Here is a 26,488-nt window from a genome sequence, read left to right as displayed (position 1 = left end):
AACGGGGACAGGTGACCTCCCGAAACTCCAAGGCCAACAGGGACAGAAAGGGCCGCCACAGCTCTGCGTACTTAGTTGCCTCTCCCGTCCGCGTCAGGGAGAGCTTCTCCATACCCAACACATGCCACAAACGATGGAATGCCCTGGAATGTGGGAACGCGTGTGGAGCGCCAGTGTGAAAGGATATTCTGAATGGCGGAGCCTAAAGCAATAGCAATCAAGTGGCCTCTGCGGGAGCGCAACGGATAAGTGACTGGGTTTGGCAATCCTAACAGAACGTATGAGGGAAAACGCGGGATCTCTGTATCAAAGTGTGCATCAACCTCGTCCAGAATTTGCTTCCAGTACGCCTGTAGATGGACGCAATCCCAAAGCAAGTGTACCAGTGTGCCTATCTGACCACAACCTCACCAGCACGTTGCCTCTCTAGAGTGATCCGTCGCATGCAGCTGCTCAGGGGTGTAGTACCAGTAGGTTGCAACCTTAGTTAGTGTGTCTGTAAGGCCCATGTGATCTGCACAGTGCCGTGCTCTATAAAAAACACCCTCCCATTGCTTATGGCGGAGTACCCTCCCCAATTCCCTCTCCCAGCACGCCTTCCCGCGCTATAAACATGAGTGTACTTAGCTTGTAGCAACTTGTATAAGTCCGAGATTCGTTTTTTGTCCGATTTGCATGTGATCAACCAATGTTCGTATGGTAGCAGCCGCCATTCAGCCGTAGGACGTACAAGTTCACTAAGTGCCCAGTGTCGAGCCTGTAGGTATCTAAGTTTCTCTGATTCAGGCAATCCATACTCCTGTCGGAAAAGAGGAAAGGACATGACACCGTTCTCCGCATATAAGTGGAAGAGGAACCGACACCCAGCTGGCCTCCATCTCGCGTAGGCCACTGAATCCATTGAAGTCAGGGTTGTCCATTAAGGGTGTGAGTGGGTACGGGAAGGTGGTGAGCTCATGTTTGGCATTGGTGGGGTCCCAGACTTCCATGGGGACCCTGGTGATATTCGAGGCATATAAATTGGGGGGTCTGTGCTGTCTGCGAGGGAAGGGAATTATCCTGAAGTGGGCGGCCCGACACGGCCTGATCCTGAAAAAGCCAATGCTTTTCAGACTCCCATCTGCTCCACTCCACAAGAAGCACAATTGGGCTGCTTGAAAGTAGAGGAGTAAATCAGGGAAGCCAATTCCACCCCTCTCAGGGGGAAGTGTCGCCAGATGCAACTTTAGACTCATTTTTCTTCCGTTCCAGATAAACTGAGCCAGCTCCGACTGTGTCTGTTGGATCCAACCCACAGGTGGCCGCAGGGGAATGGTGCGGAACAGGTGTAGGATCTGAGGGAGGATTGTCATCTTCACAGCCGCTACTTTGCCCAACCAGGACAAAGGATAGTGTTTCTACCTCCCCAGTTCCTGCCTAATTTTCTGACGTAGCTGGGAATAATTAATGCAAACTGTGGCCGGGAGCGAGGGAGCCAGCTGGATCCCCAAATACGGGATCGCGTCAGCCGCCTAACGAAAAGGAAATGTTCCCTGTAGAAACTCCCGGGAGGAGCCCTCTAAGGACAGATCCAGTGCCATCGACTTGCTCATGTTAACCTTAAATTCGGCCGCTTGCGCAAACAACTCCAGGTCCTCCAGGCTTGCAGGCAACGACTCTCTTGGGTGAGACAACATGAGCAGGACGTCGTCAGTATAGAGACTGATGGTGTGAACATAGGCTCCGAACTTGATTCCCTGTACCCTCGGGTTAAGTCTCAACCTCTGTGCCAACGGCTCCATGTAGAGGGCGAAGAGTAGGGGCGAAAATGGGCACTCATGCCTCATTCGATGGCGAACCGGGGGGAATTACAGCCATTAACTCGGACTGTTGCAGTCAGAAATTTGTAGCAGTTCATGGCGTAAGTTCGAAACTTCTCCCCCATCCCCACCTTCTTTAAGACCCTTTCCAGGTAGGGCCAATGGACCCGGTCGAACGCCTTCTCGGTGTCAATTGCCAGCATCATGAATTGCCCTGGGGTACGCGTAGCTTTCTCCACAAGATGCAAGGCCCTCTTGGTCTTGTCAAAAGTTTGATGTTCCGGGATGAAGTCCACTTGGTCTGGGTCGATGAGACCACTCATGTGAGGTGCAAGACGGGCCACCAGGATTCCTGTGTATAATTTAAAATCGACATTAAGGAGAGATAAGGGGCGGTAAGCCCCACATTGCATGCGATCCTTCCCCGGTTTAGGAATGACCGTAATAGTAGCTTCCAGGAGGTCCCTAGAGATCGCCCCTGGTTCTGAAAAGGAGTTGAAAAGCGCCGCAAGGAGGGGAGCCGCCTGTGCACAAAACGTCTTATAGAAGCTCTGGTGTTTTCGCCAGTTTTAAGCGAGAGATAGCTGCCCCCTCCTCTGGGTGAATGTTGCGCTCTAAGTGTTCTGCTTGGTCTTTCGTGAGGGCTGGAAGGGGAATGGAGTCAAGGAACAACTCCAGCAGAGGCCCCTGTAGAGGAACCAGCATAAAGGTTGGCATAAAAATCGTGAAAGACACTGGCGATGTCAGCATCTTCTTTAACTTGCTCACCATCCTGCCGGAGAATCTCCTGCGTGTTCTGGCATTGCCGAGCTTTGCGCAACTTATGAGCTAGTAAGCGTCCACACCTCTCCCCCCCGTGTAGTATGCATGCTTCAACCTCAGAGCCGCAAACTCTGCCCGATCTTGATCTATGGCTGTCAGCTGTTGCTGCACTGCCTTAAGCTGCCTCCAAATTCGGGGCACCCCTGTTCGCTGGTGCATTTGCTCCAGTTCCTGGGTCTGCTGTGTAAGTCCCTCCCTCTTGTGTGCGCGCTCAACATCATCTGCCGCTGAGATTGCGATAAGCTCGCCCCGTATTACCGCCTTCAGAGCCGCCCATTGTGTGGCAAGTGTGGTGTCCGCATTGCTATTATGTGAGAGATACTCAGCAATAACTCGCTGAATTCTTGTAACTACCTCCTTGCGATGCAGCAACGCTTCCCGTAGGCGCCAGCCTCCTATCCAGCACGGGGCAGGGGGAAGGGAGAGGACAACGGTCACCGGCGCATGGTCTGAAAGGGATGCAGTCCCGATTTCTACAGTGGTTGTAAGTGCTCGTACCGAAGAGGAGGCAAGCAAGTAATCTAAGCCGGCACATGTTTTGTGCGCGTTAGAGAAGTAGGAGTATTCCCGGCTACGGGGGTGGAAGCAGCTCCACAGATCTACTAAGCCTAACTCGCACAGGTGGGATAACCCCTCAGAGGAAAGGGCACCTGACTGGGATGTACGCTGGCATGACCGGTCCAAATCGTTGTCGAAGACCAAGTTAAGATCACCCCCCAGTAAAATATGACGGTCTGTCGTGTTGGAGGCTTCAGTGATATCTAGGTGAAAAAACCTCTCCTGACCTTCATTGGGGGCATAGATAGTGCCAATAGTGAACGTGGAAGTGCCCAGGGAAAATCTATATGTCAGCAACCTCTCCTTAATCTCCGCCCCCCTATGCAGCACCCTGCCCCTAAATCTCTGAGCCAACAGAATTGCAACTCCTGCAGTTTTCGTAGCATTAGAAGAAAAAAACTGTATTGGAAACCTCCGAGATTGGAGGCGATGGCAATCTTTCTGTAACAAGTGTGTCTCCTGCAGGAGGCATATGTCCGCCTGGGAATGCTCTAATAGTGGGAGGACTGCTTTGCGTTTTACCGCGTTGTTCAGCCCCCTCACGTTTAACGTAAGGACTCTAAGTTCTGCAACTGGCATCTACTCGATATGGGTCAGGGAATGCCAGGGGGGGGGGACAGACCTGTCCGCACTGATTCAGGCCATGAACATCTCGTCTCCCTAAATGGCGCAAGCAAGGGGCACCTGACTCAACCTTCAGCACTCGGTGGACTTGGAACAACCGAACCCTTCTGACTTCTAGGCCTCACAGTCCTTGCTCCTCAGGAGACGCGCCATCTGCCTCATTACTCAGGGGGAGGGCCGCACTTCAAAGCCCCTCCAGCCAGGGACCTACAATAGGCGCTGCAGCACGGTAGCCCCTATCTCCTACTAGCAAGCTGCCGCCAGTAAGAGGGCTCTCCTCACCCCCGCAGTTCCGGAGGGACTCCCGCTCTGCACCACGATGCTCCCCTCTCCGCCCTCCAGCGACCTTCACACTCCCATAGCCACCATATGGACACCTCGTCCACACCAGGAGGCCACAGGACACCAGTGCCACCACCAGCCGCCTCCGAGTCCAGGCGGGCCCAGCAGGGAGCCCCAGCCACGCCGCTCACCATCCGCTGTCTTGTGAGCCGCCGAGATCGCGGGACTCCTCACCCCCTGCGTCCTTTTCTTTTGGGGGAATGTCCCCGCTGCTTCGCCCACTCACCTCTGCGGGCACAGTCGGTGCTAGCCACAAGATGGCGGCCCGGACGAGGCCTCCCCTCGTCACTCAGGGCCCCGGCCGCCGGAATCCGACACTCCACCTCTTCTCGGGCCGCTGTAACCAACACCGGGTCCCCCACGTCCACGCCGGCACGTCCCGTTCTGCCGGGCCGCCGCCGCACTCCCCCGGGATCTCGCCTCCTGCCTCCGTGTCAGTGTTCCTCCCTGATAGCGAGGCCACGGGCCGGATGATTCCAAGTCGCGGGCACAGAGCGTCTCCTCCGTGATTACCACCGACCCCAAAACTAGCTTACGAGGCTCCCGGACAAAGGCGCCACAGATGCTTCGGCCGACGTATGCTGAATCGCCCCGAAAGCCGGTGCTAGTTTAGGCCGTCGGCGGGAGCTTCAGAGCTTTCTGTCCGCTCACGCCGCCATATTATCCACGCCCCTCAGCATTGTTTTTTAAAAGTAGGGTTTACATTCGTTTTGTGGAAAAGCATCTTTGTGATTGGTTAAGAAAAAGAAGTTTGAACGTGGAGTACATATTATAGGATAAAATATGCTCAACTCAACCACACCTGTTACTTGCATTTGAAAGGCACTGTTCGAACATAAAAAAATTGTGAACTTTTAACCTGCACGTGCCGTTAAATGTTTGAGAAAATGTTGCAAAAAAATATCGTTAGGTTTAAAAAAATTGATGAACTTTTAACCTCCACGTGTTGTATAATGTTTTAGAAAGTGTGTTGGTAGAATATGTTGCATTTCTGACTTCTGTGTATAGTTGAATATTAATAAAATTGTTTATATGGAAAATTAGACAGTAATAGAGAGAAGTTTTGAAAGCTAAAAGAATCAAGGAACTATTCTAATTTGTTCTTTATTACCTACTGGCGGTCGCCAGTAGGTAGTTATAGAGTTAGGACCGAGTTTCCATAGGAAGAGCATTTTTTGTTTTGCTTATAACTTTGGCGTCATTTAATGAATCTTCATGACATTTTGGAAATGAATTTGTTCTTCATATCAGATCCGATGTTGAAAGTTTGGGGGTGATTCGTCATGGGGGGCCGAGATCAAACGTGTTTTCTCCAATTTAATTTCCATAGGAATGTTATCCAATGGGGGATAGGGGGCCTCCGGTTGGTGGCTGCTGGCAAGCAGGCCACTGGGTTGTGGGAGCAAAGCTCCTAGGGTTAAGTTCAGGGCAAGTCGGGGACCAAAGTAGCACCAAAGGTGCACTCTCAACTGCACAAGGGTGGCCAGGTGCAGGGTGCTGTTTTGAGGTCGGGTGCCCTGTTGTTTTCAAGGGAGAACCTCAGGGACAAAGAAACACTGCGGGCTCGGGGACGAGGATCTTGTGGGTGCGACCACCACTTTGAGGGGTACTTTGGGGGGTCGTGGGTTGGTTAGGCACCGTTGGTTTGGGCACACAAGGCCGTGGGGGGTCGGGTGCAGGGGTACCTTGTGACGTTAGATTTTCTTACCTGCTCTGGTTGCGGTAGGGAGGTCATCTGGATTGAGGCTGCAGGCGTCGTCTGGGGGCTTGAAGTAGGTCAGGGTTCGCCGGAACTCTGGTCGGGATTGCCAGGGGGGACCTCCTCGTGGTATTTTTCCACTCAAGCTCGGGCCGGGTTTAGCGGGTGCTGAGTGGCATGGATTTGCGGTTCCTGACTGCCACCAGAAGCTGCAGTTTAAACACGTCCAGTGTTCATGGGAGAAACAGTCTTGGAAGTGAAGGCAGGCAGGTCCTCCGGGGTTTGTGAGGTTGCTGGCTGCTGGACACGCCGGTGTTTTGCAGGAGCAGGTTTGAGGGGGTACAGGCCTGTTGGGCTGGGGCCAATTCAGTGGGCGTCGTCGTCATGTTAGCTCTGCACAGCTTCTCGTCATTCTTCTCTTCTTTTCTTGTGGTTGCTGGTTCTGAGGAAGGAAGGTTCAGGGTGCCCCCTAAATACAAAATTTCGGGTCATTACAGGTAGGTAAAGGGCAGGGACCAATGGGTCCCTTCCCTGGGGTGGGTTCACCCCTATTCTGCCACTCTTCATTGGGAGGGGGGCAGAAGCCTCTCCCTGGTTGGCTGAGTAACCCCATCCTCAAGATGGCGGGGACTCAAGGTTGTGCTTCACCTCGCCTCCCTCACCTGAGGGGTGGAGTTGGAAGAGGTGGGCACACCTCACTTGTAGTTCCCGCCGGTTCTCCCGCCCAAAGTGGGGGGTAGAACCAGTGGGGACCAGTTGCTGAAAGCAGAAAATGGTCTGGAGAGGCTCACAAAGGCGGCATTCCTTTTGAAGCTTCACCTTCGAGAATCTTGCCCATCCTGGGGGAGGAGGCTTGGCACCTCGTCCCAGGAAGTGCATTTTTTCAGGCCCCCGAGAGCAACAAGCTCTCGACCCAGGGGTCCAGAAACATGTCTGGTGGTGGCAGCCTAAGCAGCCACTCCGTCAGATCACTAGGAGTTGGTTGAGTTTCAGGGGGCATCTCTAAGATGCCCTCTATTGTGCATTTTACATTAGGTCCCACACTGGCATCAGTGTGGGTTTAATGTGCTGAGAAGTTTGATACCATACTTCCCAGTCTTCAGTGTAGCCATGATGGTGCTGTGGAGTTCGTAATGACCCACTCCCAGCACCATATACTCTTAATGGCAGCACTGCACTTACAGTGCCCATGAATGGACTTGGGCACTGTAGGGGTACAGGGTTCATGCACCTGGACCCTCACCACTGGCATAGGGTACCCAGCTAGAGGGGTGACTGATGTATGCCAGGGCAGTGGTTTGTGGGCATGGCACAAAGGGATGTGTGCCATATCGACTCTTCACTTTGTTCTGCACCAAGACACGCAGCCTGCAAAGGCAGTCTGTGAGTGTCAGGGTACAGGGCCTCTAAGGGTGGCTAAATGAGTGATGCAGCACTTAGAGGTCTTCCCTGGTCACAGTGCCCTGTGTACCTGTGGTACCATTTACCAGGGGCTGACCTGTGGCCAGGGATGCCAATTGAGTTAGTTTTGAGGAAGAACACAGGCCCTGGGAACCTGATTGGTAGGCCCCCAGGGCACACCAAGAAAAAGTGCTGTAGTCTGGAAAAAGTGGGAGGTTACTGCAACAGAACCCCACTTTCCTACACCCCAGAGGACTTTTCTCCCGGGGCTGATAATTTCTAAATGGGGAAAGTGGCGCAGGTCTACCCCCGCCCCATAATCCTCAAAGAGGCCACAGGGACTCGCACCTCCCAGGGCCAGTGTATTTTTGGGGGGAGAGGGTGTGCCTCATTGTAGGACACTGCAGTCCTCGGCCAGGGAGAGTGCGGGCAGAATAGAAATCTATTCTCTTCTTGCGCTCTCCCAGGCCGGGAACACAACTTTGCTCCTGCCTGGGTGGAGCAGAGAAGTAAGCTGCTCCTGGCCCAGGTGTGAAAAAAGTAATAGAGCTTGCTCCCACCAGTTCCCAGTATGGTGCTGGCCGGCTGGTACCTGGAGGGCCATGATTATCTACCCCGGGGTCCCCAACATTAGAAACATTGTGGGTGTCCCGGGCACCCCCAATAATGTAAGTGGTCGACTCCTTGCCCCCCACCAGCACAAACACTTTAAAAAATAGGTGTGGATGCCCATGGTGCCCAGTGTTAAAACTAAAAATGCCATCTCCTGGTGTCTGTGTGGGTAGCCAGCAGGAACAGTGTGGGGTTCACCCGTCCCTGTGGCCTCCAAATTAAAAAAACAAAAAAAGGTGTGGGTGCCCCAGGTGGGCACAGAGGCATCAAAAATATAAAGAAAAACATGAATAATAAATGAACAGAAGAGAAGGAGGGCGCCATAATACCCTGCAAGGGCCTTTTACCTATATTTCTTGGAGCCAGATGCTTCTAGAAGGGGCAGGAGCGAAAGGCCATACACAGCGGGAGGTTGAGTGCCAGAGAGGGTTGGTCCCAGGGCCCAGGCCAGGCTCTGGTCCCAACCCCATGCTACGTGCAGCTAAGGACCATTCACTGCAGAGGGTAGGGCACCCACCACCCTTGATACGCACAGCCAAGTCTTGGACACAGTGGTGGTGGAGGTGGGGGTGGGGGGGTTGGGCGCTCACCTACACTTTGCAGACTGTGGTGAACATCTTACTTTTCATTTTTTTTTAAACATAGAAATTCACAGAAAAAAAACAGAATGATAAAGTGACGTTCTAGTTGGGAATATGACATTTCCTAGCTTTCATAATGGAAAGTTTCAGTTCCATTAAGAACACAGTGGCGAGGATTATGCTCCTATTTCGTAACTTTTTGTTGGGACGCAGCCTTGGAGCCAATAGGGAACTGCCTTTCCCATGGACCCTTGGGAAGGGGGAAGGAATGTTGCCCATTCATAGTCCTATTTCTTGTGTATATATAGTCTATCAGCACTTTCGACACCCCCTCTTTCTATGTGCAACAGTTGCCTCCCATTTTGCGATTCTCATTGTTGCTTAGCAGCTTCATTCCTTTTAAAAAAGGAAATAACTCATCCAACCCAAGGCGATCAAACCTCATCCATGAGTAAATTGTGTAAAAGTGACACAATTGCTGAATAAGTCATAAGTACAATTATGGATACAAAAGACATATCTTCATTCCAATCATCTGAATAAAGTAGCCCAAAAATGTGTTCTTATGCTTATTTCATAAGGTTCCACCGTCCATAAATCCAAGATAAGGGAAGGACAGAGAGACTCTCTGAATCAGGTGGGAATAATCCTTGCCTCCGTGTCCTTAATAGAATTGAAACTTTCCGTTATGAAAGCTAGGAAAATTAATATTCTGTGGCAGGACCAGAGAAGAGGATTTTGCTCACTCAAAGCTTAATTAGCACCAATGTCGCCATGTTGACTACAGATTTGAAATAAAACGTCTTGAACGTAGAATTTGGTGCCCAATCGCCCTCATTCAAGATATCTTTCAACCTAGCTCCCAAAGAAAAAGCTTTGGATGCCCTAGTGCCTCTCGCTGAATGTGCACCAAAGATAGAAGGGTTAATACAAGACTCCTGCATGACTCCTCTCACCCATCAAGCTATGGTGGGAGATGATACTGCCTTAAACAGTTTATGTAACGAAATTAGGAGCCAACGTTCCCCAGTTGGGCAAACCTCCTCAGTCATGGATTCATAACCCTTAATGCAGCTTACTAGACCCAGGTTTGGTACTTCATGGAAAGCAGGATGAGAGACTACTCTGGAATTACATTTAGTTCTTCTTGAAATATGAAAGGGGACCCCCTCTTGGGTGAATTTCCTACCTGTAATGTCCAGGGCTCTAACATCTGGCACTCGTCTCCATGAGGTCAGGCATACCAACATGGTCAACTTACCTGTGGATTCCTTCCTAGTGAGGTACTTATGGTGTTGCCATTAAAGAAAGTCTAAGAACTTTGTTCACATCCCAGAGCGCGGAATATCTGGGTTCTTGTGCAAAAGGCAATCTTATACCCCTCATCAATATCCTAATCAGAGGATGTTCATCCACTGGAACACCATCGAGGGTGACCTGTGCTCCAACTACTCCTTAACCAAAGAGGATACAGAGATTTAAGATGTGGATCCCTTTGCACTTCACAGGATCTGTATCCCTTTGTAAATACCAACTTAACCTTTGCTCCCAAGTGAAATCTGTACCCCTTAATTGTTGTATCTGTCCATGCTTTTGATGAGAGGCACTCTGCATCCTCTGTAATCCTCCATGTCATGTTGTGTAACGTCCCATCCTGAATCATGTGGTGGGGATTCCCCAGGGTGTCCAGAAGAATATCCAGCCTCTGGGATAGATAGTTTGGAAAATCCCAGGAAAATTCCATCACCACTGGAAACCAAACTCTCCATATTTGGATTGATCCTACCACTGTTCTTGGCCTGTCTGGGGGGGCGTTGGAGATAAAGCGGACAGTCAAGCTCCCCCTACCATGACCAGCCCCAATGAAAACCTTGGAGGGGAAAATATTTTTGATACAGACCTGTGATTTGTCGAGAGAGGTGAAAGTGGCAACAGATTTGCCTTACTCCCTGATGAAAGTCATCAAACAACCCCCCTTGGGCTATGTGGCCAGGTTCCAAAGTTGCTAAGTCCTCCAAATTTGGGTCGCCCTCGATTAGAAGAGATGCCTCACCATTGACATTGCACAATTTGCGTTGCCTAAGAATATAACTGCCCTTTGGGCCCAGCCGATACGATCTCTGGGGGTATGAGGGGCTTGGACTGTTTTTCCTCCTTGGCCATGTCTAGGATTTGGTAAGGGGTCCTTTAACATCCAACAACTTATCCGGACATGACTTCCATAAGTGGTCTATGCCCTTCTTAGGACACCTTGTATATTTGGCCAAGAATGTTGCCATGCGTGCATTGATTTTAGGGATCATAGCCACCTTGCTCTCCAGGGCTGGCAGAGGGAATTCCGCCCCTCTAGTGGGCCTGAACCTCCTTGTCCATGAGTCTCTGTAGATGCCCCACCACAGAGGATGCCACTTTCTCGTTCGGGGACCACATAGAGGACCGGGGGTGCACCAAATCTTCTGGATCTAACATGTCCGCCACCAAGTTTCCCCGACCCCGGGCTCAGGGCTCAACCGGGGTTGGGCTACCTCGTCTGAAGATGGGCACCATGGTCTAGAAGACTGCGCCAACTCATTAATCTTTCTCTCAAGGAGTGCTAGGGCTGAAGTCACCACATGGCGTTTAGAGGCATCCACAGCCTCACAAAATTCATCATCCAGGAACAGAAAGTAGGTTGACTGCCCTTCCAAATAGGCACTCTCAGATACCTGCAATTTAAAATGCCAGTATGGTGCTAAGTGACCTAGCACATTTAAGTGACTCTGGCTATCACTTCCAGATCAAATAACCCGAGTTTAAAAGGGTCACAGCCTAAGCCCGGACCAAAAATACAGACCCGCTGAAATGGGCGTAGCTGTCCCCGCACTACAACAGAAACGCTAGGGAAACCCTTCAAATACAGACCTGGGAGGACCCTCTCGACGGATCTCCATCTATGAAAAGGATTGTATCGCGTGGCCGCTGCATACCCAGAGCAATATCTGCATGGTAAGTGAGCCCCCTATAGTTGCGGGCTCTCACCAACGTGCCCGCGCATGTCCCTGAATTTCAAGGATTAAAGGCCGCGTGAAGAGAGCTGCGATCCTGTGGATGGCTTGAAAAATAAAAGTTAGTGCATACAACACAGTAAGCATCACATGAAATCCGTATAACACCCCAATGACATGGGGAATAAACAAAGCACTTCACTTCACGTCTGCTGGAGCAGTGAAGAAATAGAAGGTGTAGAAAGTGCTGATGAACTTTATACATGAAGGGAGACTATGATTGGTTAACGTTATTTATTCCCTTTTCACAAAGGTTCGTGGGAGGGGTGGTTTTCTGTTGTTTTAAGGCTGCTGTTTAGTAGAAGTGTGAAAATATGAGCATAATCCTCGCCTCCAGTCTGCAATAGAATTGTAATTATATTTGAGTTTATGTAAAAAAAAAGAAAAGAGATTCACTGAAAAAAGTCCCCCTGCCTGTGGGGGTCCCCTCTTTCGCCCGCTAGTGTGACTTGCCAAATACAGAAGAGAAGAGAGCCTGCTGCGACGGCACCGGTGAGGAGAAGGAGCCGGACGCGAACGTGGTTCACCAGTGCCCGGCCAGTCCCCGCCTGTGCCACATTGTGTAGGTACGCGGCCCCCCGTTGACTGCAAGGAGGGGGTACCTCACAAGCCTGGTGACTGAATGCCTATTTTACGCACTCCGGATTTCCCTGCTGCAATACCCACCTAATAAAGGTCCCAGTCGTGAGGAAATGGGCTAATGCACTGGCACAGGGCCGAAATGATGGGAGGGCGAGCTAGAGGGTGAGGCGGACGGCGTTTCCCAGTAACTCCGGAACTGGTGCTGCCGATGGAACTATGACGATGCCCCCATGGCTGAAACCATGAAATGTTGTAATTACAGCGGAGAACGAGCAGCCAGACATTGGACATAGTTTTTCCTTGTTCTCCCTGTTATATTTCCTATCCTCCTCCGCCCCCTCCCTCTGAGATCCTGTGACTGCCTCCTCTTTCCATCCCTTCGTGAAGACGTAGAGTCTGCTACCTTTATGGTTTTTGGATGGATTTTTTTATATCGTCATTTTGTGGCACTGCTGTCGGCTCCCTTGGGTTCTCCATCTTGCGGTTTCGGTTCTGTCCCCTTTAAGTACTTTCCCCCTTGCCGGTCTGCCTGACACTATCTACTTTCCTCACCCCCTTTTTTACCTTTCCCCCTCTACCTTCCATTCCCCATTAGACATGTGTCTTGGCTATGCTATGCGCTAATAACTCTTGTTATTGTATAATCACTGTTTTTCTCCTATGTTTATATTTGGCTCCTGTAACTGATGTCGTTTTGTAACCTGTAACTCGCTGATCCTCATGTAAAGCGCTCTGATACCTCTGGGTCTAGTGAGCGCTATATAAAACTCTGCAATTAATGATCTTAGGCTTCCCAACTCAGAAGGGACACTGGGGTTACCAAACTGACTTTGACTATTACTCAGCACAGTTGTAATGGGTGGCTAAGTGGTTTGCTTAACCATTGTCATTGGAGGTGCACCGGAGCTCATGACGAGCTGAGCTCATCATGACCGCACCTGTTAAATGGAACGCTCACACGCTGGGCTAATTCCCCTGCTGTGCTGAGTGTTCCATTGGAACGGGCGTGGTCATGACGAGTTCAGCTCGCCATGAGCACCGGAGCGCCGTGGCTCATGACGAGCTGACCTAGTCATAAGCACCGGGGTGCTGTGCGCGCCCCCACGCCCCCCAGCACAGCGGGGGGAAACAGCCACGTAGTGAAGGGGTTAAAAAAAGATAATCGCTATACTGGTGACAGGCAGATCGACATATAAGAAACTGCCAAGACTACTTAAAGTAGCTAAATACGGCTTGAAGTGGTACTTACAAATAAGAACTCCCTTGAGTTTTTATATGCTCCAGGGATCTTGATAGCAATGTTGAACAATAAGAGAGGTGAGGGCTTTAATTAATGGGACACCTGCAGTATCCCAAATTTGGGTGACCTATAGAACTCGGCCACATCCATAAGCATCCTGGATTAGACGCAGGTCCATGAGGTTGCTAAGGGACATTTCTTGTAGTTTGGCAAGTTGGCCATAACCCTACATTTACACTGGAGAGGAACGTTGCCACTGAACTGCAGTGTAGTACATTGCAATTGTTACTTGGCCTGGGAAATGGGAGGAATACAACTTTTATTGATGTACTCAAGACTGGCTTATTAGACCTCAAATAAAATGGTCATATGACATGGGGATGGAACTGTCCATGGGCGACTGGTCATCAGTGCTACGATACATGCCTAAAATTTCTAGGAATATGAGGTTTAAAAGTTTGAAATAGTAGGAGTTCTTACACAGAATGTGCTTGACAGATAAGAGGTTATCAAGGACAGTGCTCCCAAACGTCTGAGAACCATGGCCTAATTTTCATATCGACTTTTGCGACCCATCTGGTTCTAACTGAGACGAGGTGAGCAATTCTTTTAATTTTTGTTGTTGTTGTAGTAGTAGAGATGTTTTTTAAAATGCTGTGATTTACCAAATAAGAGAAATTGTTTGTAAGAAATGTTACACCTTTGACCAGAGTGGAGGAACACACAGATATGCACACCATTCTACGGCGCATGCATGGCTGCCTGATGGACATAATGATGAAAACATACAGTCTGAGTGCCCAGATGGGCATGATTTTGTGCAAGCTGTAAACATTTTGTTTCTTAGCCCTTAACCTGTCACCCTATCACCCCTGGCACTGAGGCAATAGCTTTCTGCCATCGGAGATTTTAGGCCATTAATAGGCTTGAGAGAAACTATTGGTCTTGATACATCGTCTGAGATTGAGTGTGCCATTTTTGCAGGATAAAGTAAGTATCTGTGGCCTTACTCAAAGTCTTCTGGAATACTTAAAGGCAAACATGCTGCAGTTCCTAGTAAAAATGTAGCTTTCAAGCTGTCTGTGAAGTTTATGATGATATGAGTGGGATCATATTATTTGCCACCTGAATTCTGTTTCAATGTCTGCTGTGTAGCTTGGACACAATTTTTAGTCCGAACGAAGGTTCTGATATTTAATTTTGGTTCATTTATAGGTGTGTATGCTGTGCTCAGCCGGATACCATCTGTTCTGCTGTCACCGTTCAGAAAAGACGAGCCGTCGATGGATGGCGTTGGATTATGCAGGAATTTCAATTGGTATCCTGGGTTGCTATGTATCAGGAGTGTTCTATGCGTTCTACTGTAATAGTGTAAGTGTCTGGATGTTAATGTTTGTGTGATTTTTGTTTAAAATGTATTACTGTAAAATGAATCCGCATTCTTGGGTGAAGTCGGTAATGGGCATTGTGTTGGTGCTTTAAGTAAATTTCTTTTTTTGTGAGTATGCAAGTACAACAGCAAATATAATGTGTTAAGGTGAACGCAATATTCCCTTGTGTTTTGATATACTTTCAGTGGAAATAAAATTGAGCCAACTCTGCAAATGTTTTCCTTTTTTTGGAGTCTGTGATGCATTTACACATGAGCTCCCCCAAAACGTATTTTTCCTACACCTTGGTAGAATTATTTCAGATAAGGATGACTGCACCAGATATTGAGGACTCTCTTCACTTTCCAGGTCTCGCCTAGGCAGCGCGAATGCGCTGCTTCAGGGGATGATCTTTTGAAATAGGTCTGCTCCTTTTCAAGCACACTCGTGCTTGTGCTGGCATTCACCTTGCATGAGCGAGCAGCGGGGCGCGTGCTAATTGAAAGCATATGGCTCTCGCGCCGCCGCTGCTCGCTCCCGTAAGGCGGATGACAGCACAAGCACAAGTGCTTCAAAACAGCTGCTGCTTGTGCTCTTTTGAAAGATGGGAAATGTTGGCCACAGTACAGGTTTTCAGAACATGCAGATTATTTGTTACTTGTCTTCCATGTGATTTTTTTTTTTACAGGGAAGATATGTTTTGGGGTAATTAACAGCTGTTTGCCGTCGGCCAATTGCATCTCAGCACGGTGACTGCCAGGTAGTTAAAAGAGAAAAGGAACGCCACCATAACAAAACATAAATTATTCAGAGTTTAATGGAAAAAAAATGGAGTGATTGTAGAAGGGCGTGCTTGTGGCATGCTGCCCCCCCCCCCACCCATTTGTAGTGCTTCCAGTGCCTTCATACATTTTGGTTTGTAATCTGTTTAAATATAGCCCTGCTATTGCGATTGCAAATGTTCCTGTTTTTTTGTGCTATGTACTCTGCTCCTGTTTGAATACTTTGCGAAAAATTCGGAGACTGACCCGTCTGTTTCAATTGTATTCCACTCAGTTCCACCCATATTTTGTGTTGGATGGTAAAACACAAGATTTAATCTAAATGGAGGTCGAATTCTCACATCTGTGAAAATAACACTGAATCACCTTATCTTCTAACTTTCCTGGCGCACATGGGTTTAACCCTGTTACAGTATTTTTGGCCTAGGTTTCTACTATGCAGAATCCAGAGGTTTCATGGGTTTAGTCCTGAGGTTAGCAGTATTTTTTGGCCTAGCTTTTTACCACTATACAAAATCTAGAACAAACGAAACCGTAAATCGTGGGTCACTAGTCGAAATAAGTATCGCAATCTACATTGTGTGATGGTGGCCCAGAGAAGCTGTGGGCTTTCAGACTTTTCTTTGTCTTGGGTAAGAAGCAAATTCATTTGCTAAGATAAATAGGCGCCTCTCCCAAAGGTGTTCCCAGTGGGCACTTCCTGAGGCTGGGTGTTTGGAGTGAGCTATCAGGGCCATCACACGCCGTTCCCAAGTGTTCTTCCAGAGGAAGCCCTCATTCCAGGAATGCTTTGTTTGACACCCCTGCAGCTATGAAAGGAGCGATCCACCTCTCTCTGGAATGCTGACCCTTTTATGGCCACTGGAGCTTCTGCTGACCTCTGACCCCATTTGTTGCCCTGGCCCCCCTGAAGAGCCCTTGAAATGGTATCGCACTCATCCTGTACAGTCGCCCCTATAGCTGGCGTGGTTAAATTTCGCTTTGTGTGCATGGCCGCGCTTGTTTCCATGTCCGTTCATGCGCCCACCAGGAGTTTAATGAGTCTGCCCTTCCCTTTCTCGCTCGTCCCATAACATGAGCAAACATGTTCGCTCCATTTTCATTACCGCGGTCGCTTTAACTTTCGCTTTGTGTGCATGGAAATTTTGCAGAATAATGTGCTTGCATTTTGTGCACCACATATAGTGTTTACACGATGTGTGAGTATTCCATCGGGTCTGCGCCACTCAACATGTGCTCCATAGATATGTAATACAGATCATAGTTTATAGTGTACATTGCCTTGCGTGAGTATGTATGCCTTCCATTTACGCAATATTGTGAATAATGCCACTTGATGAACAGTAGGCTGTGCTCTGTCGTCTATTTAATTTATTGTTTGTGCGTTCTGTTGATTTACAAAACAACATAGGTGGATGCCGCCTATGCAAGGCACAGGTTGTATGCATTCCGCATCTGCCTGCTGTGTGTTTAGAGTATATTGCGTGGGCGTGGCTTGTGTGTTTAGCACATGTCTGCACGCTGTTTTTAAACAGTATAGTCTGCCTGAATGATATGTGAATGCTATAGGTTGACAGTATACTATAGAGTGTACATGATGTGCTTTACAGTGTACTGCTTTTGCATGTTTGTTTTCTGTGTTGTATGTATTTTGGTGACTGTACAGTTCATTGTGCATGCAAGCTCTGTGTCTGCAGCAGCATAGTGTGTTGGAAAAACACTACAAAACACAGTGCAAGCAGTTATTTTTACAATTTGTTTGTGCTGATTGCACTGTATATTGCGTGAACGTGTTGTGTGATTTGTGTGTATACTGCTCCTGTTTGTACAGAATATTCAGTGTTCACACCGTCTCAAGGCGCTGTGCATACATTGACCTTTTTTCTTTACTGCGTTTCTCACCATTCACACGTCTTCTGGGGCTTTTCAATGTCCCCGGCCTGACCAATGGGATTCCCCGGTATTTACACATTTCAATCGGCCATTTATCACCCATGGCTGCGGACATCTTACATTGTTACTGATGTATAATGATTCAGAAAAGGGGGTGGTGATGAACAGAGTGTCTGAATTAAGCAGACCACTCTTACCCAGTCCAAAGATCAGGGCTTGATCCATCACCGTTATTTATCTCACTACACCATCCCAGCTTAGAACCTGGCTATATGCAAATCAGTCTGTCCCTGGCCCAGTGCATCATGGGAACAGGGCAGACTAAACTACCAAGCCAATTCTTCACCAGAAAGGAGACAAGCTACCGGGGACCGGTTTCTGGCATTTCAGCCGTCTTCGGCCCGGCTTGCTTGAATCCTGATGGTGCAGTGAGAAAGGGACTCATGTCTGAGTATACCCTGCCACACCTATAGTGGCCAAAAACGATTCAGAAAAGGGGGTGGTGATGAACAGAGTGTCTGAATTAAGCAGACCACTCTTACCCAGTCCAAAGATCAGGGCTTGATCCATCACCGTTATTTATCTCACTGCACCATCCCAGCTTAGAACCTGGCTATATGCAAATCAGTCTGTCCCCGGCCCAGTGCATCATGGGAACAGGGCAGACTAAACTACCAAGCCAATTCTTCACCAGAAAGGAGACAAGCTACCGGGGACCGGTTTCTGGCATTTCAGCCGTCTTCGGCCCGGCTTGCTTGAATCCTGATGGTGCAGTGAGAAAGGGACTCATGTCTGAGTATACCCTGCCACACCTATAGTGGTGAAGAATTGGCTTGGTAGTTTGGTCTGCCCTGTTCCTATGATGCACTGGGCCAGGGTCAGACTAATTTGCATATAGCCAAGTTCTGAGCTGGGATGGTGCAGTGAGCTAAAAAACGGTGATGGATCAAGCCCTGATCTTTGGACTGGGTAAGAGTGGTCTGCTTAATTCAGACACTCTGTTCATCACCACCCCCTTTTCTGAATCATTTTTGTCCACCATAAGCGTGGAAGGGTATACTCAGATGTGAGTCCCTAGCTCATTGCACCATCAGGATTCAAGCAAGCCGGGCCGAAGACGGCTGAAATGCCAGAAACCGGTCCCCGGTAGCTTGTTTCCTTCCCAGTATAAGAATTGGCTTGGTAGTTTGGTCTGCCCTGTTCCCATTATGCACTGGGCCAGGGTCAGACTAATTTGCATATAGCCAAGTTCTGAGCTGGGATGGTGCAGTGAGCTAAAAAACGGTGATGGATCAAGCCCTGATCTTTGGACTGGGTAAGAGTGGTCTGCTTAATTCAGACACTTTGTTCATCACCACCCCCTTTTCTGAATCACTGATGTATAATGGCCTAGTCTTTAGGGCACATAAGCTCAGCTGAATCCATTGTAAACGTTTTAAAACCAGGTCCACAAACGCATCAGACGTTAATCCACGTCTGAGTGTTGTGGCGAGCGGCTTGGGGGCACTGCGGGCACTGATGACTTCCATCCCACTGCATCACACCATGTGACGTGGCACTGTGCCCCTCAAATGTCTCTATATCACTGAATGCAATAGGCAAGCATCGTGATCTTGCTGTTACTCCACTAATAATGAACACCCCGGGCAAGTGTCTGTCAGTGTTTCACAGGTGGAAACAAGAGCACCCCTGTCACTTCTACGAAATAAAGAACTCCCAGACATGTCTGTCACACTGCCTCACTGCATTAAAATAGGGCACCCCCTGATATTTCTATAGCTCTGCTTGACTGCTAGAAATATAAAGAACACCGCAGATATGTCTGTCACACTGCATCACTGCAACAAACATACGGCACCCGCAGATATGTCTAGATCACTGTAATAAAAATAGAGTACCCAGATATGTCTATGATACTGCATCACTGCTACAAATATACAGCATTTGTAGATTTGTCACACTGCATCACCAAAATAAAAATAGGGGACCCCATACGTCTATTGCATTGCATATATGCTACAAATATAAGCACCGCAGACATGTCTGTCCCACAGCAACACTGCAACAAACATACATCATCTGCAGATAAGTCTATCTCACTGCATCACTGCAGAAAATATAGAGCATCCCTGAATATGTATTTCACTCTGCAGTACTCCGAGAAAGTAAGAGCATCTCCAGGCATGTCTCTCACACTGCACCACTGCAATATAAATAGAGCACCTCCAGATATGTCTGAAATATAAAGAGCACTGCAGACATGTCTGTCTCTCTGCATCTTCCCCTAAATATAACACTGTGTCAGTAACTGTGATAAATAAGAGTACCTCTGGGCATGTCTATCACTCCGCATCACAATGTCAGTTTTCAGTTTTTAACGTCTTTATTTCGAATTTTCTTCATAAAAGACATACATAGTAATACAAACCATATAACAGAATCATGAAAATTTTATACAGACAAGAAGAAATTTGTTTAAAAAAGCTCAATTAAATATACATAGGAAGACGTCTATAAAATTTTTAAAACATTTGTATATGAAAAAGACAATTCATTAATACTACCCAAATATAATAGGCTAACGGACTAATTTGATTTTTCAGCTCGAAGTACTACGAACATGCCTAGATCTAATTAACCAGGCCCACCCAAGGAATTTTGCCAGACCTATGGATAACCATTCGGATGTGTTGAATCTCAGGATGGTCAATGCTTCTCTGCTCATCCGGGTGTTTAATCTATTACATATTGGCTTCAGCCACTTATGGCGTGGCTCGTGGTAAGCAGTACATACAAATAGAAAATGACCTATAGATTCTTTGCTTTCAGTACAACAGGGACAAGAAGTGGACTCCGACTTCTGCCAACCACTAGTAAAATCCCTTAATGGCAATGTACCTATACGAAACTGATGGTAAAGTTTCCTGTCTAAGCTTTTAAGGATTACATCCCAATAGGTCTCTGTGTGTGGAACTACTTTATGAATCAAAAACAGGCCTGTCAGGTTAGGTTTTTCCGAAAGTGCAACGTGTTCTTCTTTTACCATGGACCAAAAGAGGAGTTTAAAATCTTTCTTTGAGGGAAAGATGTGAGAGCCCGGCTCGGACCAAAGCATAGGAAGGCCCATTCCAGTGAGAGTATTCTTAATTGCCTTAAACCATGGTATTTCCCCTGCCCCCTGTTGCGCTCTTACATCCTGTATCTCCTGGGCAAACATGGCAACTTCCGGGGTAGACCATAAGCGTCTCCATAACGCCACCATCCTAAAATGGGCTTGGTGTTTAATAGAATAAAAGCCCATATCCATCATGAGTGGTAATGCTGGCGTTGAGGGAGGAAGACTGACTAAATTGCGACAGAATTTATTCTGGATCCTATCAAGGACAGCCAGATCCACACTCCCCCATATGTCAGCCCCGTATAGTATGGCTGAGCTAATTTTGGCGCTATGAATTTTTAGTGCAGGTAAAACTCTTTTGGTCAAAGAACACCGTTGCTCCTTCACTAAACAGCCAGACAAACGAGCAAATTTCAAACTAAGCGCCGCTATTTGTTCTTTCCAGCGTAACCTATAGTCCATTGTAACACCTAGGTATGTCATGACTTCAACCTGTTCAAGGCTAGACCCATTCATCGTTACATGGCCCCTCAGTGGTTTATTTTTTGTCAGGACCATGAACTTGGTTTTAGAAATATTAATTTCAAGGTCATTTTCATTACAAAAGTCCACAAATTTATTAATAGCCACCTGAAGGCCCGTCTGAGTTTTAGCCAGAATTAGGGTGTCATCAGCAAAGATTAAAAGGGGGAATTTGGTCCCTTCCAGTGTTGGTGCATCTGTCGGGGTAGCTGAGAGGAACTTAACCACCTGGTTGATAAAGAGTATGAATAGGGTAGGGGCCAGGACACAGCCCTGTCTCACTCCACGGGTCACAGGGAAGGAGTCTGTAACCTGACCCTGGCGACCCCATCTGACTCTAGCAAAATGTCTTTTCACACTCCATCAGTGTGTTTTTTCACACTGCATCACTGTCTTGTCCAAGGCCACTGGAATTATGCGATTGTGTGGCTGCTGCGATTTTTGCATCATTATAGAGTTGCTGCATTTGCTGCATAATCTGTATATTTTAACCCAACAAAATGTTTCTTGCTCAAACAGTTCAAAGTTTACTAAAAATGCGACGGCACGTGTTGCTGCACAGTGGAAGAACCTTTGCAAACCTGGACAGGTCAAATATTGCTGTATTTGGGTTTTTCATTGGTACTAATGTAATGCAACCAATGCCCGAGAGTATTACCAAGTTTAACAAGCACTGTCATAGCCAATAGGTCTCACCTTTGGGACTTATGAGTATTTAGTTATGCAGCACAATATCTTTGGTGCAACAACATCAACTGTTGCATGGGTAAACACTTTTAAGGTCCCAAAGGCGAGACCTATTGGCTATGCCAATGCTTGTTTACTGTTGTTCACGGTGACAAGGCCTTCACTCTGGAAGAAGACATTCTGCTGCTTCCGGAGTGCCCTATGAGAGAAGAAGATAAAGGGCCAGGCCCAGTGGGCTGAAGTCATCATGAAGGATATCTGTTTGTGGCTAAGGGCCACAAAGCCCTTGCAAGCTGTCTGTCTTAGCCAAAAACCAGCAGTTGTTAGATCTAGATGTCTAGAATCCAAGATTGTGAGGCTGGTGGGGTTACACTTTCCACATCTTTCTGTGTACACTCGGGGAGCCCACAACTACACTGATCTTGCCCCAGAGATACTTTACCCCATGAGCTACTACTATGTGATCTAATTATTTTGCAGGTTGCTTGGTCTGTAACCTTTCTACAGCTAGTCTGCATTTAAAGTTGCAATTGACCACTGACCCTAAATCCTTTTTGTCAGTCTTGACTGAGACAGCCTGTGAGGTAAGGGAGTGTTCCAGATCTTGCAGGTGACCTACCAAACAAAAAAAACCTTGTGAGCACACCCTTCCTAAATCAGTTCTTAAAAGCGGCCCGTTCTGATGGATACTTATAACTGCAGATTCCTCAACTTTTGAATATCCTTCAGGCGCCAGACAGAATCCAGATAATTTTTTGCCATGCTCCCATGCGTAGGTTGGATGGCGTTATGGCCATATGAGACGCATATAAGTGGCACCTCTGCATACTGACATCAGTTCCTTCTTTCCACGCCTGATGCAGATTTAGAGCTCGACTCCTCACTTTTTCAGTGTTCCGACATTTCTTTGATTCTCAAAAGATAGTGTACAAGGAAGAATGTCCCTACTGATAATGCAAGGCTTTAGGCTGTGGCAAGAGTGCTGCAAGCAGATGCTATTTATGGGCCCCCACAAGATGTCTTTGCTGGTCGCCCATGTGACCAATGGGCTCTAATGCTCCTGAAGGACATACAAGGCCTGGGGCGGAGCTTTACATTTCCAACCATCAGAAGAAGTTGCACACATCACACAGTTCCCTTCCCAGTCGTGGCCCAGTCACAAGGCTCTTCCTATGACGCCCCAGTTTCTAGCCAACATTTTCAGCTAAGCCAAAATCAATCACAAGCAAGCAAAGCGGTACTGGACCCCATCCCAATAGTCGAGCTCCAGAGAGAGCGCGTAAAGAAGTCAAGTTCTAAGACACACTACCTTGAGGCAGAACAGATACCTCAGTTGGTCTAGACAAGCCCAGATTTTCTGTTGTCAACCCCCCTACACATTGTGGCCTTCAAGGAGGCCATGGTGCAAATGTTTAATGTGTTTGTCTGCGGTGCACCTCAGACCCTATGAAGCAGCATGTGGTTTCCAGTTGAGTTACTGCTGGTGGTCCCCCACCACCCCTGCCTTGGGGCAGTCTGACACCTTGCGAGCTATAACCGGGCCCATAATGACAACGGTATAATTTTTCATGCCGGCACCATGGTCGACGGCAGATTGTGCGATTCCAGTGCCGTTGCCAGCTCCACTGACCTTGATTAATGAACCTGTGCCAATGTCACTCCCCAAACTGTTGTTGTTCTGTGTTCGTCCGATGTCATGGCTACAAAATAAATAATGGATAGTCAGTTATTCTGCCTGATTCTAACTTAATGCCTCTACTCTGATGAGGTTATCAGCAGAACTCTTTTTGGCTCTGACTCGGATTCTGTACCAGAACAGGGAGTACCTGAGGATATTTATGATGATGAGGATGGTTTGTTTGATCCCCCCTCATTATATACAGATAATACCTTCTAACTGAACTTTAAAACGTGTTAGTGGGCTAGACACTACCCTGAAATAGTTTGACTTTCTACATGAGTCACCAAGGCAGAACAGTACCTTATTTGCGGTGGTAGCCTGGATGACACCTGAGGTACTAGAATTGCAATTGCCTTCCATTGACACCAAGACAAATATTCTGATGAAGAGTGTCCAAACTTGGTCAGCAATATTGGAGCCCCTACTCCCATTCATTGACGCCCTCACTGATATCTTGAGGATTATGTGGTCAAAACCATTTTCTTGCCTGCCTGTTTATCGATATGCAGCTAGTCAACACATGCCTGTCCCTGGTGATCTGGATATCCTCATCTATCATCTTGCTTCGGAAACTCTTATTGTGTAGGCTTACAACAGTAAGGTTAATTTACATACTGTTTCTGCCCAGACCTCAGGAGGAGAATCCAAAGATATTGATGCTTTCAGCATATAGGTGTTTTCTGTTGCGAGCTTTGCACAATGGTCTATTACTACAGTCTGCCTTTTGGTCTAATATATGCATTCCTTATGAGACATGTGAATGTGAGAGGGTGATCGTACTCTGGTCCAGGAAGACCTGAGGGCCTTCCTACCTCAGGCAATCCATGATGAGCAGGATGCAGGGGAATACGCTATCCACCCAGTCTTAGACACCACGGACTCTATTGGTAGAGCAGTTGGCACCAGTGACATGCTTCAGAAGTATGTCCAGATGAAATTGATCAGGTTTTCTGGCGTTGGGCAAGTATCGCTAATGGACATTACCTTTGGGGTGGTCTAGATCCTTCAGAGAGGAGGTAGACTCTGCACTGGACAGATTTAAAGCCAGTAGGGTCAGAACAGCTCCGTGGAGCTACTGATTCCTGCAATACAAGTTCCCCATCATTTCCCCAAATATACATATAGATATTACAGTCAGTGATGCAGCACACTGTTCAGCCTTTTTGGGGCCATAGACATGGCATCAGCAGAAATTACCAAGAACAGCACCGTCACCAGTACTTCAACTCCTCGCCCCTCACTGCTATAGCTACCAAGCCTCTTTAGTTTGTCCTCAATAACTCCAGTCCAACCGGTGAAAGGCAGGATTCATTATTTCCTCCCAAATTGGCAATATATCACATACAACAAATAGGTCTTACTAATTGTTCAGAGGTCTGTGCCCTGTCTTTTACTTCCTTCCCATCTCACTCTCCTCTAGCACCAGAGCAAATTTAAGAAGAGCATCTGTCCATTCTACTGCTGGAGAGACATCTGTCCAAGGGCGCCATTGAACGGGTAATAGACTCTGGGCTTTTAATCGCTGTACAGGATTGTTCCGAAAAAGAATGGTGCGTGGAATTATTGTGGACTGCTGCCTCTAAAGGCCTTCCTGCAGAAGGAATGATAAGTTCTCTAGGACTTTCTAGAGCCGCAGGGTTCAGTTTTCTGACACCCTGGCAATAAGGACTCATTCAGTGTACCAATCGTCGAATCTGAAACCCAGTTGAACTGCAACCGATACACAACCCACTGTGCAGTGTTTGCTTAAAAAGTGTTTCTATTAACGATTTGTCCTACCAGATGGGTCAGGGACAATTAGTGGACATCCAAGCCCTCTTTCGTCAGGGAATATCATACTCAACCAGCATTGGCATATCCATTAGGTCTCGCCTTTGAGACCTTGTAAGTGTTTAGCTATGCAGCACATTATCCTGAGTGCTGTGCAACTAAGGACTGAAGAGCTATACAATTGCTACACACTGGATTATGTAGTCTGATTCAGGAATACAAGCTTGCCTCAGGAAACAGTTATTGACACATTCACCATTCACCAGTGCACTGCACTCTGAGATTTCACATGTACCACCAGCGCACTTCAGTCAGAGGTGTTGCAGGTGCCACCACACACTTCACTCTGAGATCTCACATGTTAAAACCAGTGCACTGCAGTCAGACAGGTCTCAGGCACCACTGTGCACTGTACTTAGAGATGTCCTGATTTCAGAAATGTCACAAGCACCCACAACCTGCCATAATGTGAAAAATCTGAAATCTCCCAAAAATTACCTGGTGTCGCAAATGACATAAGGAGACCTAACAAGATGGCTGCCTGATTAAACACCCTCTGCTGGCATCTGCTTTACGTGTTTGGGAAGCCTTGGGCAGTATGTAGGTCTCTTGTGTTACATGGAATGTACCGATTTACCAGACAGTAACTACTTGGATTGCGTGGGTAATAAGGTTAGAAATATTTTCTGGCACATACGTTCACCTCCCTTCCCTAGCAAAGTAATAGCCCTAAAATATGTAAAGATATACAATGCAAATTGCTAATGATGTCATAAATCAATAGGTTTGAAAGAACAGGAGTATTTTTATGCACACATTGTCTGAATTGTTTAAAAAAAAACATGTGGCAGGTTAGGGTGACAAAATGGTGTGCATTCAGTTTGTGTGCTAATAGTGAGGGTAAGGGCATACTGTTTTAATGCACCTTAACTATGTGCTGATTACCAAAATTAGGATGGCATAGTGATTATTTATGTATTTGTATGGTGTAGAGTTTGCATGTGGTTACGTTATTAAATACCTGCTTTGTTTTAAGAGCATCCCCCAAATGTAAACAGAGAAGTAGTCTTTAAAACATACACCTGATAAGTAATGTATTCCAGATGCAGCACTCGTTTGACATGCTGTTAACAGGACAGTATCTGTATCTTTTTATTGTAACTTTGAGTTTGGTATAGGATTAGGTGCGCTTGAAAAAATGCACATTTGCTTTGTGTTTTGCTTCTTATGCGGCATATTATGAGAGCGTGCTTATGATTTTGTTGCTGTGTATTTATATTGTAATTGTCGTATTCAGTGAAAAGAGACAGGCTGCCAGCATGCAAGCTGTTTGGTAAGCGCTGACACCTTGTTGTCTAGGC

General features: G+C 47.4%; 1 protein-coding gene across 5 annotated transcripts in view; it reads left to right on the top strand.

The window, feature by feature from the left end:
- Positions 1 to 26,488, top strand: part of PAQR3 (progestin and adipoQ receptor family member 3) — a 656,943-nt gene that overhangs the window by 113,617 nt on the left and 516,838 nt on the right. For all 5 annotated transcript variants that reach the window (XR_015309345.1, XM_086961801.1, XM_086961798.1 and 2 more), the window contains one exon: positions 14,520 to 14,675. Coding sequence is in view for 4 of the 5 variants with exons in the window: in XM_086961798.1 (XP_086817924.1) it covers positions 14,520 to 14,675 (156 nt within the window). In the remaining variant the exon portion in view is untranslated. The remainder of the gene's footprint in view (positions 1 to 14,519; positions 14,676 to 26,488) is intronic.

The sequence above is a fragment of the Lissotriton vulgaris genome, chromosome 3_1 (genome assembly GCF_964263255.1).
Source record: "Lissotriton vulgaris chromosome 3_1, aLisVul1.2, whole genome shotgun sequence".
NCBI classification, from domain to species: domain Eukaryota; kingdom Metazoa; phylum Chordata; class Amphibia; order Caudata; family Salamandridae; genus Lissotriton; species Lissotriton vulgaris.
The sequence above is the reverse complement of the archived record's forward strand: the minus strand, read 5'-3'. Positions and strand labels throughout refer to the sequence as shown.